This window comes from Coloeus monedula, assembly GCF_965178545.1.
Source record: "Coloeus monedula genome assembly, chromosome: 2".
Taxonomy (NCBI): domain Eukaryota; kingdom Metazoa; phylum Chordata; class Aves; order Passeriformes; family Corvidae; genus Coloeus; species Coloeus monedula.
This window is the reverse complement of record NC_138782.1, coordinates 72,516,551-72,530,451: the sequence shown is the minus strand read 5'-3', so window position 1 is coordinate 72,530,451 and position 13,901 is coordinate 72,516,551. Positions and strand designations below refer to the sequence as shown.

At 40.6% G+C, this 13,901-nt stretch overlaps 1 protein-coding gene across 1 annotated transcript in view; it reads right to left on the bottom strand.

Annotated features, from left to right (window-relative positions):
• LAMA4 (laminin subunit alpha 4) overlaps nucleotides 1-13,297 on the bottom strand; it is a 97,546-nt gene extending 84,249 nt beyond the window's left edge. The window contains exon 1 of the mRNA XM_082300089.1: nucleotides 12,877-13,297. Within this exon, the coding sequence (XP_082156215.1) occupies nucleotides 12,877-13,077 (201 nt within the window). The 5' untranslated portion in view covers nucleotides 13,078-13,297. The remainder of the gene's footprint in view (nucleotides 1-12,876) is intronic.
• Nucleotides 13,298-13,901: the final 604 nt, after the last annotated feature.

Here is a 13,901-nt window from a genome sequence, read left to right as displayed (position 1 = left end):
CTAATCATTTGTTTAATTTCTTCTAGACCTTGTGTTCCCAAAATTTGTATGGATTTGAATTTGCCAAAGGAGAAAGAATACTGCTATGGATAGAGATTTTTGCAGTTACAATTGCCTCAAAAGCACAGTGAGTACTTGTAGCAATGAGGGGCTTGCTGCACAGAGTGTGTTCCATTAAGTCCATTTGTATATTGAGAGACATTGATCAAATCCATGGCTTCTCAGTTTGTATTTATAGCTCACTCTAGCTTTTATTTATAGGTTACCTTTTAGTCCTGTCTATATTATATATCTCTCTTGTTGGCAACGAGGCTTGAATGTCATTTAAACAGTCTTACAGTAAATGCCAACCAGATGAGATGATTGCTCATTGGCCCTTCTTGGGGGAGGCCTCGGTGCTTCTCCTGGGCTGTATCTATTAATGGAGCAACTGAACATTACACTGAGGGGTTTGGATCTCCACCTGCCCCCACTGGCTCCCACAGCCGTTCTGTTGCTGTCCTGTTCTCTACTCATGCTTGTGTTCTCCCTGTTCTGCTTTCCGTTTGTCTTCCTACTCCTCTTCTCCTGTCTTTGCTGCCCCTGCCTATGCCTGCACCTGGTTCCAGCCACTCACCCACTTTATTACATATGTTTTACCTCTAATCTACAAACACCTCCACAGAAATAGTTTCATTATAATGTTTGAAATGAACATACCAAATATATTCCTTCTTGCTGAACATCAAAGAAACTCATCACCTTGTTTCTGTGCACAAGCTGCTCTATCCCTAATTATATTCATAAGGATACTGGGACTCAAGAAAATACATTCTTCTGCTCATGTCTCGTGTGATGATGAACATTACTCTTCCACTCAGTTTCTCGATCAGTAAAATGGAATACTGACCACAGCCACTCAGAATCACAGAATAGCTGAAGCTGAAAGGGACCTCTGGAGGTTGACTGGTCCAAGCAGGGCTACCTAGAGCCGATTACCTGTGACTGTATCCAAATGCACGCAGTGTAATCCATGGCAGAGCACACAACGTAATTCCAGTGTCCCAGATGTACCCAATGTACCCAGCAGGGAGACTCCTCAACACCTTCACGTCTTTTAAGAGAACTAGTCAGAACCACCAGGGATACTGAATATCCCCACGGGGCCAGACGTGGCATAGTCGTGTTTTGCTTGTTCCAGATGCCTGCAGTGAATATAAAGCTGTTTCGGGGCCCAAGACTTTTCTTAATGCAGTGCTGAAAGAACATTTTGTCTTTCAGCTAAACAGTCATGGTTTGAAGACATTTGATATGTGCACAGCACATATCTGCCTTCCCCATTTTTCCCACCATTCTTTCTTAGGGTTAGACCTCACTCTTGTATTTGAGGGTAGCTTTTATGAGTGACCTGCAAAGATTTACTGCCAAAGCATACCAGATATATGAAAAGGATTAGTCAAAGCATGTCCAGAGAAAGAATTACAGTTCAGTGATAACATTTCCCATGAAAGCTTCAAACTAACTTTGTAAGGGAGCTTTTAAGATATTTAAGGAAAATCCGTTTTTTTCATACAAGGAAGGAAGCATGAATATGGAAAAATCTATTTGATACAGAAGTTGTTTCTAAAAAATATATTCTGTGGCATTTGTTTTTGTTAGATACAACGATGAAAGCATTTTTATCTTCTTGAGAAAACAAATTAAGACCAGAAGCTCATACTCAAGGTACAAAGAACATTCATTCTGCTGGTAACTTCCCCCTTATCTGTCCTACTATTCTCTCTTAATTTACTATGTGTATCTTCCTAGACCAAGTCTTGGCTAAGGAGGAGAGTTCTATGAGTTCTTCAAACCACTGAGGTAAACTATAACTAATTTAAAAAATAAAATTCCCTGGTGGTGCCCTTTCACAGAGCTGTCATCCTTTGCTCTTAAGTTATCATTTGAAGAAATAAATGGACTTTAAATTCCCAGACAGTGAGTAATAAATTCAAGATTGTCTTTGTACTTGAACCTATAAACCCCTATGAAGTGACATTTCAGAAGGATATTTGTCTTCCTCTTGGAGAATGAGGCCCTCAGAAGTTAATTACTGACCTGTTGGTCAGACATGCTCTACCATCAAAGTAATCATAGAGAGAGATGGACAGAAGTTCTGCTCCCCACCATGAGGTACTCCACAATGTGCAGGCAGAAGTGAACATCTGCTCTGCAATTTTATTTATTCTCTGTTGATTTTTGCTAAATTTGTCTGAGCTTTGAAGCCTTACAAACTAGAGAATTAAAAACAAACAGACTTGCTCACCAGCTTCCCCTAGGCCTCCAAGCTCTATTTATAATTTCTATAAGCCTTCATTACCTCTGGTCTACAGTATCAAATTCTTCTGAACTAGAAAGGTCACATTCTAACTATTATTACTGGAGAAAGTAATTCAATGTGTGACATCATAGCTAGACAGTTAATTACCCATTTAATAGGACACTACAGCTGTTAGGTAACTGTCTGCATGCAAAAAGCCACTCTGTAGTATTTACCAGTTCAAATGCAGAAAGCTCATGAAAATTAGCCATTTGCAATTTCAAATTTATTTTTCAAACTGTAAATATTCCTGAGAGGAACACATTTTTTAGTTTAGTCTTCAAACCAATGTTCATGATAGTTTTATTATAAGCACCCTGGTGTAGTACATTAAATCCCTATATTGTTCTTCTAAATTTCTGACATTGTTAACTGTGAAATATTTATTACTTTGAGTGTTCCACTGATGTTATAAATTAGAAATTAACCAGAAGTTGGTGAAGAAATTTGGGAACACTGCTGGTAATCTTTTTTTATCCACTTATCTTGACAGGTATCTCAGTTCTAATTGCATTTAATGAGACTGCAAACTGAAGTAATTATGCGAATTGCACACTAACAAGCTTTCTGTTTTGTTATTTAATTTGCAAATGTAAAAGCAAATTATTTCCTGCTTAAATAGTCATTCAGTGGAATCCTCCAATATTTTTGCATATTCCTATTTTTTGAATGAAATTCTAAGCTGAGATAGGTTCGATTAAAAAACCTCAGTGAGTGCATTTGCCATAGATCTGGGCAAATTAATGTAATAATAGGGTGTTCTAGATAAGTGATATGAAATGCTCATTAAATCTGCAGCAGTGTGTTTTTGTGAAGCTCAGTAATTTGAATCTTCAAACACCAAAACAATGATAAATAAAGCAGTGACACTGGTTGTGAACCTCTAATCTTTTTCAGTAAATGAACTGCTTAATAAGTGATGAAACAAATGTTGTTTTCTGTTACCAGTGTCCTTTCTGTTATTCCCTGTGCATGGATCTCAATATTGTTCCTTTATGCCTGCATTCCCAGTGATGGTCCCACCTGAGAGCACAGGGCTGATCTGGAGCCAGGCACACCATGTCTGGCCAGTCTGCAGCTGCTGAAGAGTGTATCTGATGATTGAATTTAGTCTTGTTTTCCAACTGCTGCTGTGTTAAGCAACGACTAAACACTAGAAGTTCTCCATCGTTTATATATACAGAGGGGTTGAGCTCTCCTCAGAATTTACTGGAAAAGTTGTGATTGCCTTAAGGGACACAGGACAAGACACTAACTTCATAACTTTTTAACTTGCAAACTTCATGTTCTGACTTATCCATGACAACTGGGATTATTTATGTATTACCTGATGAGCTATCAACTCATCAGCCTCCAAAACAGAAGTTTATTTTTGATGATAAAAAAGCACAGATTATGAAGCTGGTGGAAACCTTCTTCTCAAGGTTTTAGGCGCAAAGCTCAGGGACTGCTAAAACTAAAACTAGCAAGACTGAAATTAATTGCTACAATTCTAGATAAAATCTGGCTGGCAGGGAGACACAGAAAAAAACGTTACCTCTATTTCTCCCTATGGCATGGTAGAGGTAGCAGGGAGAGAGAGTGAATATGGATAATTGCACATGGGTAGCCTCCAAACCAATAAGCAAAGCCGGCATGGTGTGCAGGAAAAAATTACAAGGAACCTTCTCCCCAGCCCACTGTTACTCTGTGTTCTGATTCCTTGGGTGGGCTTGTGCATGCCTCCAGTGCAGCAGTGACAGGCTGATGGGGACTCCCACAAAACCAAGAAATAGCTGAAAGCCAGATGGCTTTATGCAGAACAACAACATTATCTATTACCTTGACTTAGTAATTGTATTAAATTTTTTAAAAATTTCCTGTGTTGAAAGAGTTCCCAGACTGTTATCCCTTCCCCAGTTCAAGTGGAAAACAAACTGCCATTCAGCAACAGAGATGGGGTTGGATCCAACATAAACATATCTCAACTAGGCATTCTCCATAGAACTGCACAGTCATTTTTTCCATATACAGTGGGAAAGACAAAGCCTCTGCTTAAAAGGCATTCTTCTTTAAAAATGGGGAGGGCTAAAGTGTTTTAGCTGTCTGGAAGCTGGCTAAGAATCTGAGATTAATACCAGTCTCTAATTTACTTATTAGTACTGCAACTGAGTGAAAAACTTGCTCTTACAGATGCTCACTGTTGGAAATAGAAAATATGCAGTTGAAGGAGTAGCTGGTTAATTTTCCTCTTTCAAAAAAGAAAAAAAAAAGCCAAATGTATTCAATTTACAGGAAAAGGGATAAATCTACATTGTTTCCTCATTAACCACCCTCCACCCAGTCCCCACTTACATGAAATGTACATTCTAAGTCATTGAGTCTCTCAGATAAGTGAGACATAATCAATTAACAAACTACAGTACTTCCTGAGAGATTTCCAGATAGAGACAAAAATTTTCAAGGGATGAAAAAGAAAAGTGGGTTTTAAAGCAGGTATGACTGTGTTTGTGGAACACTGTTAAGACTGAGAGGGTAAATCTCAAGCTTCTTTTGATTTTCCTTTAGCATTATTTTCCCCCCTTCCAGATTTCTAGTGTTTCCTGGTTTGATTTTGCAGCTCTTTGAAATGTTGGAATCACAGCAGAGAAGAACAGTGATCTGCTTGGCCAATAGCCATAGCATCAATTTAAAAGTCTGTTAGAAAGAAACCCAGGCCAATGTGAAAATCTTGAAAGATGAAGAGAGAGAGCTTTCATCTGTCTCTGCCTCCCAAGGGTGGCCCAGCTATGGACAAGACAGACAGCTGCTGGGGAAGGCTGATGGGAAGATCCTGTGTTTCTGGGCAGCTCTCAGAAAAAGGGCTTTTCCCCTGGATCATCTGAGCACTTTGCAAGTGTGTGGGAAGAGAGTAAGACAGCTCAGCATGGTTAACTTTATACTGCTTGCCTTATGTTCAGGATGAAGCTGAGCAGAGGCTGTGCTCTGAAAGGAGAGAGGAAATGCCAGGGCTGGGGAGAAGGGTAACCTGCCTTCTTCTCTCAATGCCTCTGGGCTTCTTTCATCATTGGCATAGTCTAATATTGAAAAAAATACATTTTTTGTTGGCTCAAAGAGAGGGAAGAATCAATGCATCAAGAGAAAAACCCAACAACTTCTTTTCTTCTCCCTCACAGAAATCCATCACCAAACAGCCTGTTTCCAGCTGACTTAAAAGTAATTAGCTGGTGCCTTAGAGACCCTGTTGAACCTCTTCAGACTATCCTTGCCATTGTCTGGAAAGAGAGAGCAACAGAAAACCACAAACTTGCAATAGGCTGAGCAGGGTACGCAAATTCCCCCTGACCTTACACCATGTCTAGACTTCCAATACCTATCCACCTCCCCCTGAATGGAACTTTGCCAGGAAATCGTGCTCTGGAGACCTTGCCAACCCTCAATGGGCCAGGCTGTGTTAGCCTTTCTGGGGCATGAAGGACTCTAATAGCCAGGGTAGGGAGGGCTATGTTATATTTTGTTCTGCCAGGTTTTTTTTTTATTGTTTTCTTTTTTGGATACTGGATCTGGACAAATGCTTGCTTCCACAAAATGCTGTTGAGGAAGGGTCCCTGGAGCTAGGAGTGGGAAGCACAGCCTAAGGCAGTAATGAATGGCAGGCCCTCTGTAGCTCTCCATAGGCTACCATCCAGGCTCAGAGGTGGAAAACCACAGTAGGAAACCCTAGGACATGCTGGCCTTGCATTAGCCTTGGCAGAAAACTCTGCTAATCTCTTGGCACTTAGAAGGTCTTTCATAAAAGAGTAAAAGGATGCATTGTAGGGTGGTAAAAGGGTGCTACACAGCTCAGAAAGTATCTGGTTTAGGTGCTGGTTCTATGTAGCTACTTTTCCACCATTCAACAATGGTCAAAGGCTGAATGAGCTAATTTTCTTCATTTTTGTTGGGTAGACAGAGTCAAACAATGATTCTGAGTCTTACAGTTTTAGTTAAAAAGTCTATTTTTGCAGAACATATTGGAAGTTGTTCATCCAGGTAGTCTTTTTGTTCAGTAATTATTATGTTTCAAACTAACATTCAGGTGTGCCAGTTTGTCTCATACACCCTGGCTTCTATATGCCATGACTTAAACAATAACATTTTAGTTGTTCTTACGAACAACGTCTTGTAAAATTGGAATAGTCATTTCTAAAATATTTTTCACAGCCCTCTCTCATTCTTTGGCTCTTGAATGCTGTGGGTTTAGCACTGTTTCTTGCTGGTTTGTCATAAAAGAAAAAAAAAAAGGGTTCTAGTATTTATGAAGTGTTTATTTCAAGATAACTGTATAAAGAAATACACAATACAGCTAAACAGGAACCACAAAGCCAGATCTTATTTACTGCATTTTAGTCAATCTGTTTTCATTGTCAAATACACACTTTATGTATCCTGACTGACAGTTAGGAAAATCTCTTTGAGATCATTTAATGGCAAAGAAATAGATTTCAAAAACTTTGGAACTCTAACAGCTTTGTATATAATTCTATTCAGCAATTGTTGAATCTTGCATTAGGATGCATAACCCAAACATCCCCAGCTCATGGTGGTGTGTGAAAATGGACTGGGATCACATCCAAACATTCAAGAGGACCAATTAAAATATAAAACCCAAAGGGTGTCTATATTTTGGTGTTTGAAATCTAAGTCCAGAAGCAAGTTGTAAATTATCAGTGGCTGGTTATATGTTACTCAGAAACTAGGCCTCTTTTACACAGCTCTTGAGCACTAGAAGCTCTAATTGTTATCAGTTTAAATCAGGCCAGGTTTTCCTTCAGAAAGCAATTCTTTTATTTCTTCTCATGCCCCCTGGAAAAACTGGACTTTTAATTCCTTCCTTGCTTCCCATGTTGTGAATAAGAGCGGGCATAAAATGCCTTTTATTGGTTTTCACAGCCCTGAATAAGCTTTGGGGCACTTTGCTGGTACTTGCCCAAAACTTTGTGGGAATTCACTGCAGTAGAGTTTAAACTGTGTTTTGTGGTGGGTGTTTTATACATCTTCTTGAAATGGAGAAAATTTCCAACTATCCATCTGCTGTGTCTTGTGCTTCCATTTGCTTCAGCTTCCTATGATTTAAAAGGTTTGGGGATTGGTGGCGCTAATCCAAGCAGCTGATTTTCATTAAAGTTTTGATGAGAAACTTAAGTTGGAATCACAAACATCTGCAGTAAAACTTCCTCCCCACTAATAGATGTTTCTCAGAACATAACCTTGTTGTATCAGAAAAAAACAGCAGCTAGAAATCCAAATTGCCCATTATAGAAGTTAACCTAACATAACCTCAAGGATCTGAAGTGAATTAATTTAAAGATCTGCTTTTTTAAAGTAGATGCAGTTCACATTAGCTTAAAAGAATATAAAGGTTCCTGTCAAGCTAAAACCCTTTTTGGCTCACACCTCAGGATTAGGCCTTCTGCTGCTTCTTGTAGTACTAGTTTGTTTTGAACAGATTAATGCTACAAGTAAGGATCAAATTGTGGTTTCTCTCAACAGTTTGCAAGATTTTCTGTTTCAACCTTTTTGGGGAAAAGGAGTGAAGAAGATTTGATGATAATTTGAGTCTTTGTTAACAAGTGGCTGGGACTTATGATTGCTGTCATTTTATATATTTAATGTGAGCCGTTTTAGAGAGGTGAGTTTGTCATAGGTCCTATGCTAATTATTGCTTATCACTTTAGAGAACTAGAAAGCAAGCACCTCAAACTGCTTCTTGCTATTTATCAGCAGCTGCTGGTAAAAGTCAGGTGGGAAAAAATGATTGTCAAACATGTCATTTTAACACACAAACTCCGTCACATAACTTCTGCCTCTTACTTTTTCTTATAGTAAATGGCTAATTTTGACTTGACTATGATAATTGTTTCCTTTAAAGGACTTTTGCCTCTCTGCCTTTCCCCTGAGCCAAAAACACTGATGCTGGAAACAGTTTTCCTCTTCCATCTGTCCAATAATATCATGTCTTCCTTCACTCTGTGGATTGGCTTCCCGCCCTGTCCCAACTTCATTTTTTTCTTTACTCTTAAGACTCTTGATTATCTCATTCTTGCTCTAATTTTCCCCCCTCCTTTGTCTTCTTCCTGCTTTAGTTTACTTCCTTTCCCACTATTTACTTCACTTCTTCTTTCCATGCCGGACATTTGAGATGGTCTTTTTTGGTTTGGGAGATGTCTCCCCAGAATGTCTGTCTTCCCTTTCTTCCCCTAATTCTTCCCCTAATTCTTCCCACACTCATCTCTTATACTGGTCTCTGGCCTCTTGTAGTCATTTACATCAGAATGAAATGAGTATTTTAGTGGGTGTCACCCTACATTCATTTTACATTAAGAAGAGTGACTGCACAATGTGGATCACAGGGAATCATTTGCCATACTCTCTGGTATTTGAAGTCTTGCACCATTGTTTATTCTCACCTTAGACTCTGTAAGGAACTTTCTTCCTAATGGGAGACAAAATCTACACCTATATAATTAAACCCATGATATCAGTGGAATTTACAAACACAGATGTTGACAGTGGCAGGCTTCAGACCCAAATGGTAATGTATGACCTGCCTCTTATTTTAGAGGCATGTGTTTGACAGTGGGATATAACTGTTTCAGAACTTCTGGTTTTCAGTTTTACCTCTGTGCCTCACCAAACCTGGAAGTGTCTCACTTTCCTTCTGCTGCATCCAAGCTGGTGAGTGGAACACTAAAACAAAGATCTCTGATGTTTGCCACTTGCTTGTTTGCTTTTATTTGATATCTGTCTGTCAGTTTTAAATGCTTTGCTTCCATCTCTTACGAATCCTCCTTATAAAATATTTAAATCTATCCTTGTTTGGAAAAAACAATCTCTGACTTCATGCCACCAACTGCTGTTGGGCTGCACTGATCAGCTGGATCCACTGCTCTGCGCTCATTCTTTTTCCCTCTGTCTCCCCACAGACATCAGGATTCAGCACTGTAACATCTCCCCCACCTCCCCTTATTGTCTTTGTGAGCCAAGAAACTTAATTTTCCTAAATAGTGCACAAGAAACTGAATACTTAAGAGTGCTTTTCATATTGATCTGCCTCTTCATGGACAAACCAACACAAGTGAATAAAATCTCCAGTGCTTAATCACTTTTGAAAATAAAATTTTTAACTAACTTGTAGTCTCAACATAGTCACCTTCAGTTGTTGTCGCATATGCCAAGACCTTAATTTATTAGACTATCAAGTCCTTAGGTAATTTTTTTTGCCTGTGTATGTACTTACACAATAAGTTCGAATTTTTTTCTTAACCTCCCACTGAGTTGGCAAATTGGATTGCAGAACCTCTCAGCTATCTTCAAATTCCTAACACTGTAATCCTTCTCATAATACTTTTCTGAATAATTTTAATCAATTTATAAGCAATTTTTTTTTGAAACAAGAAGCAGATATTTTACTGCCTGGTGGTCACTAACAATGTTCCTTATATAGATAATGCAACATTTCATTGTGTGGAATCTAGTCCAGTTAATTTAAACATCTGATTTAGCTGATTAATAAAGCTGTCCTGAAGCAAGCATCCAAAAACGTCCTTACAGAGGAAGAGACTCCTTTGAGCATTTTCAGGCAAGACTGCTAGGAATTTGAGGATTAGAAAACCTAGTGTCTCCACTATTGTATGGGGAATTTGGGTTTGTACCTGAAGAGAGTCCATGATTCTGATTGAAACATCTATGAACAATTTATGTGCCTAATTTAGGTGTACTGGATCACATATACTGGATCACAAACTGTTTAAGAACCAGGACACCAAGGTAACCAACATTGCCTGAAGTCCAACTCATGGTCCTCTCTGTGCATGGATACAGCATATTAGCATAGCATTAAAAATGCAGTTAGTTTCCTTCTCTTAAGAGGTTTTCATTCAAATTCCAGCCACACAAAAAAAAAAAAAAAAAAAAAAAAAAAAAAAAAAAAAAAAGAAGACAAAGGTCCACATTAACTTTAATTCTGATTTTTAAACCACTTCTGCCAGTTCTTCCCAGTTTAGGGTTGCCACACATGGTAAAGGAAGAGGACTGGAAAACTGAGAAATAGTCACTAATATGTATTTACATTAATTGAGATCTCCTGTTCTTCTATAGGTTCATAACATTAAACTCTTACCAGGATTCAAGAGCATTCCACCAGTTACATCTTGGAAACTCCCACTGGCATGTTTCATGTTGCAGCTGACGGTCACCACAGACCACAACGAAGCCCCATCTGTGGCTTTGTAACTCTGCCTTGTGAAACTGCCCCCTTTGTATCATTTGGCACTGTTTGACGTGACTAACAGCCTCTGTCTGCTCGGGAGAGCTGTAGGCCTGAGTCAATATTTAGAAGAAGGAGCTGAATCAAACCACACTGTGTAAAGGAGTTTACTCTGCGGTTCGCTGTGAGCTGTGGGTTAAGAACTCACGCTTCAAAAGAGGTTAATTCAAACCTGCTGGGATGACCCTGTTCCTGAGGCTCAGGGAGGGGAGGCGAGCTGTGGGAGGGAGAAGCTCTTTGAGGACCAGAAGTAATGTTCCTTCCTTGGATGAGAGACTGCCAAACCATCACTCTCCGGCCACTACATCAACCTCCAGGCTTAAAGCCTGTTCCTCAAATCCTGCTACCAGCCACACACATGCATCCATGGGTAAGTGGGTTTTCACTGTTATAGAGCCATCAGTCCTCTCCCCAAAAAGCATCCTACTGGGCCTCCTTGGAAATTGCCATGGAGGTGGGTCCTGAAATATGCAGCAAAAGGCCTGAAGTCCCTGCTTCTTCCTCAGGAAGCTATAGCATTCTGCAGCCAAGGGCCTTGGTGTGATGATACCAGGCACTGTCATCCAGTTGTAACATGGGATCCAGAGTCTAAGTGCTGCCATTGCATGGGCTGAAGTAAACTGCCAGAAGAAACACCAGTTATTGAATCTATTATGTTGGCCCAAAGAAAAATTTAGGAAGGATTGAAACGGTTGAAGGAAACTGAAGTGTCCTTTCCCTGCAGTGTCCAATGTATCTCACAGCGCTTTCCCAATGTAAAATCTAATATACTTACATGAAGAAATGTAAACTGTGTCTTTGGGAAAACCATACTAGACTGTCTTATCAAGAAAGACTAATAATCACTGATGCTCATTATCCGTGAAAAACAGCTACAAAACTCATTCAGCTTTTAAGTCAGGCATTTCATTCAGGGACTTTCCATGTTGTAAGCAACAGGTGGCAATGCAGCTTCTCGGGGCTGATCCAAGGCCAGAGGAGAAAATCTGTACATCCCACACCATGGAGTCTGTCCAAAAACTGGGCTAGCTCCTAAGAGTCCTTATGCCGAGCAAAGCGGGGTTTAACCTTCAGTTTTCTCACACAGGTCATGTTTCGTGCTGAGTCTCCAGCAGGGTGGGCAGGCGTTTCCTGAGGCTGTCCAGCTGCTTGGAGCAGGGGAATGAGCTCTGCCCAGCCCTGCAGCAGCCCTGGCTGTCTGAAGGCTTTATGCACATTATTTCCATGGCTGTTAATTCTGGCAAGTGGACTGTAGGTGGAAAATCAGCCATGTGATATTGGAGATTGCGATCTTGATATTGTCACAGTGACACAGCTGTGTTAAATCTCACCTCATTTTTGAATGTTATGCTAGAAGAACTACTCTTTCCCTTCCCATGACCTTATGGAACTCAATTAGCCTCCTACTTTGCATCTACCACGCATGAGATATTACTGTGTTGTGTCCACTGTTCCACTTCCAACCTTGCCCCCCTGCCCCCATGCCATGTATGCTGGAGTGATTTATTTTTTCCTCAAGATGTGTTTTTGTGTAGACCATTCCTGATGTAGTGTTGCTGAAATGAGAAGTATAAATCAATCCCAAAATACAGGGCTTGTGGGAAAATTTTCCATTGTCAAATTGCTTCCCAGATCTCTCTAATTTCGTTTGTCACTAATCCCAACCACATAATTTTTGGAAGTCTTAAAATCTCTGCAGGTGTGCTCTCTGCAGGTAGTTTTCTAGATTCATTTGATTTATCATCCCCCGCTTTCGCTGTGAAAACAAACTTCCAATTTTGGAGGCAGATGGCATTCAGAGGCAAAAGCACAAACTTTTACAGTACAGAGTTTGCCATCAAATGACAGACTTTTTTGGAAAATTTCAGTGAATTACAATTCCAGAAATTACAAGGCAAGCAGAAAAGTGTTGTGACAATTAACTCTTGTAAAATAGCTCTGTTTGGACAGGCCTGTTTAGTTATGTTGGCAGGAAAGTCAGAGACACGCTAAGCCAGCTTCAGTGCAAAGTACAGCAGCTGTCTGCTCACAGCAGGCAGGACATGTGTGCATTTTGAAGTCTGAACTGTATCTCTCCAGTCCCAAAATGCAACGTCTCAGACCACCTCCCCCCCCCCCCCTCCCAACAAAATCCTCCTGTATCACTTTAAGGATCGAATGATTAAGATAACATTAACCAGATGGGAGCTTTGACACAGACAGGTGAAAGCAGAAAATTGCAGACACTAGAGAGAGAAGGGAATTACTGTACCTCAGCAAAAGGCACCCAACTTCCAGTAGCTACTGCCTGCTGCTGCCCTCTGATAACAGTGGCTTCTTGCGTGCTGACCGCTGAGCTACCTTCAATGTCAAACTGAAAAACGCTTCCCTCACTCGAGGCTGTGCTGGAGGAGAAGCATCTCAAAAAGAATAATACAGGAGAAACGAGGGGCCAGGCGGAGATCAAAGCCATTTCCTCCCCTTACATCCAGCAGTGGTCTTCTAGCGTCTCAGTAATTGTTTACCCTCTTCTGCAATCAGCCCCCCTTGGCTTAGTGGTGCCTCAGTTATTTTAACTTTCTTTCAGCATTCAGTTTCCAGATGTGGCACTTCAAGGCAGTCTAACCGGATCCCGATTTAAAAGAGGGGGGAAAAAAAAGGAAAAAAAAGGAAAAGAAGGGAAGAAAAACGCTTTTGCTGCCTCCCTCGTTCACTCTCCGTGCCTGTGGCTCCTCTTTTTCCCCAGAGGCTCCAGCACAATAACATACAGATGGGCAGTGCTTAAGCAGAGAGTGTCAAACAGAGATTGTATTCCAGGAAAGCACCGCTAGCTCTCCAGCCACCTTATCTTCCCCTGTCAGGATACAGACTGACGCTCTGTTCAGTGCTCTGGCTTCCTTCACATGTTCACATCATTCCCTTTTTTACCTTTCGTGTGGAGACCCTCCCACTCAAACTTTACTGTTCAGAAAGTGAGGTCACCCTTTCCTCCCCATCCACGCCAGCTCCCCACAACTCCATCTGACTGCTCCAAACAAATCATTGACTCTCCTGGCTGTTTATTTTTTAACATCTCCAGTTTATTCAGCAGAAAGAAGAAAGGTGCCAAATTTATTTAAAAAAACCCCGCTAGACTAGCCATTCCTTGTGTCATGGGGGAGGGGAGGCTGTGGGCGGGAGGAGGAGGAGGAAGAGGAGGAGGGAGACAGCCTGGCTGTGCCATGGGCTAATAGGGCTAAGTGGTTTTTCTAACATGCTTCATTCAGGTCCTTCCCCTCAAGCCCACCTCTCTGCTTC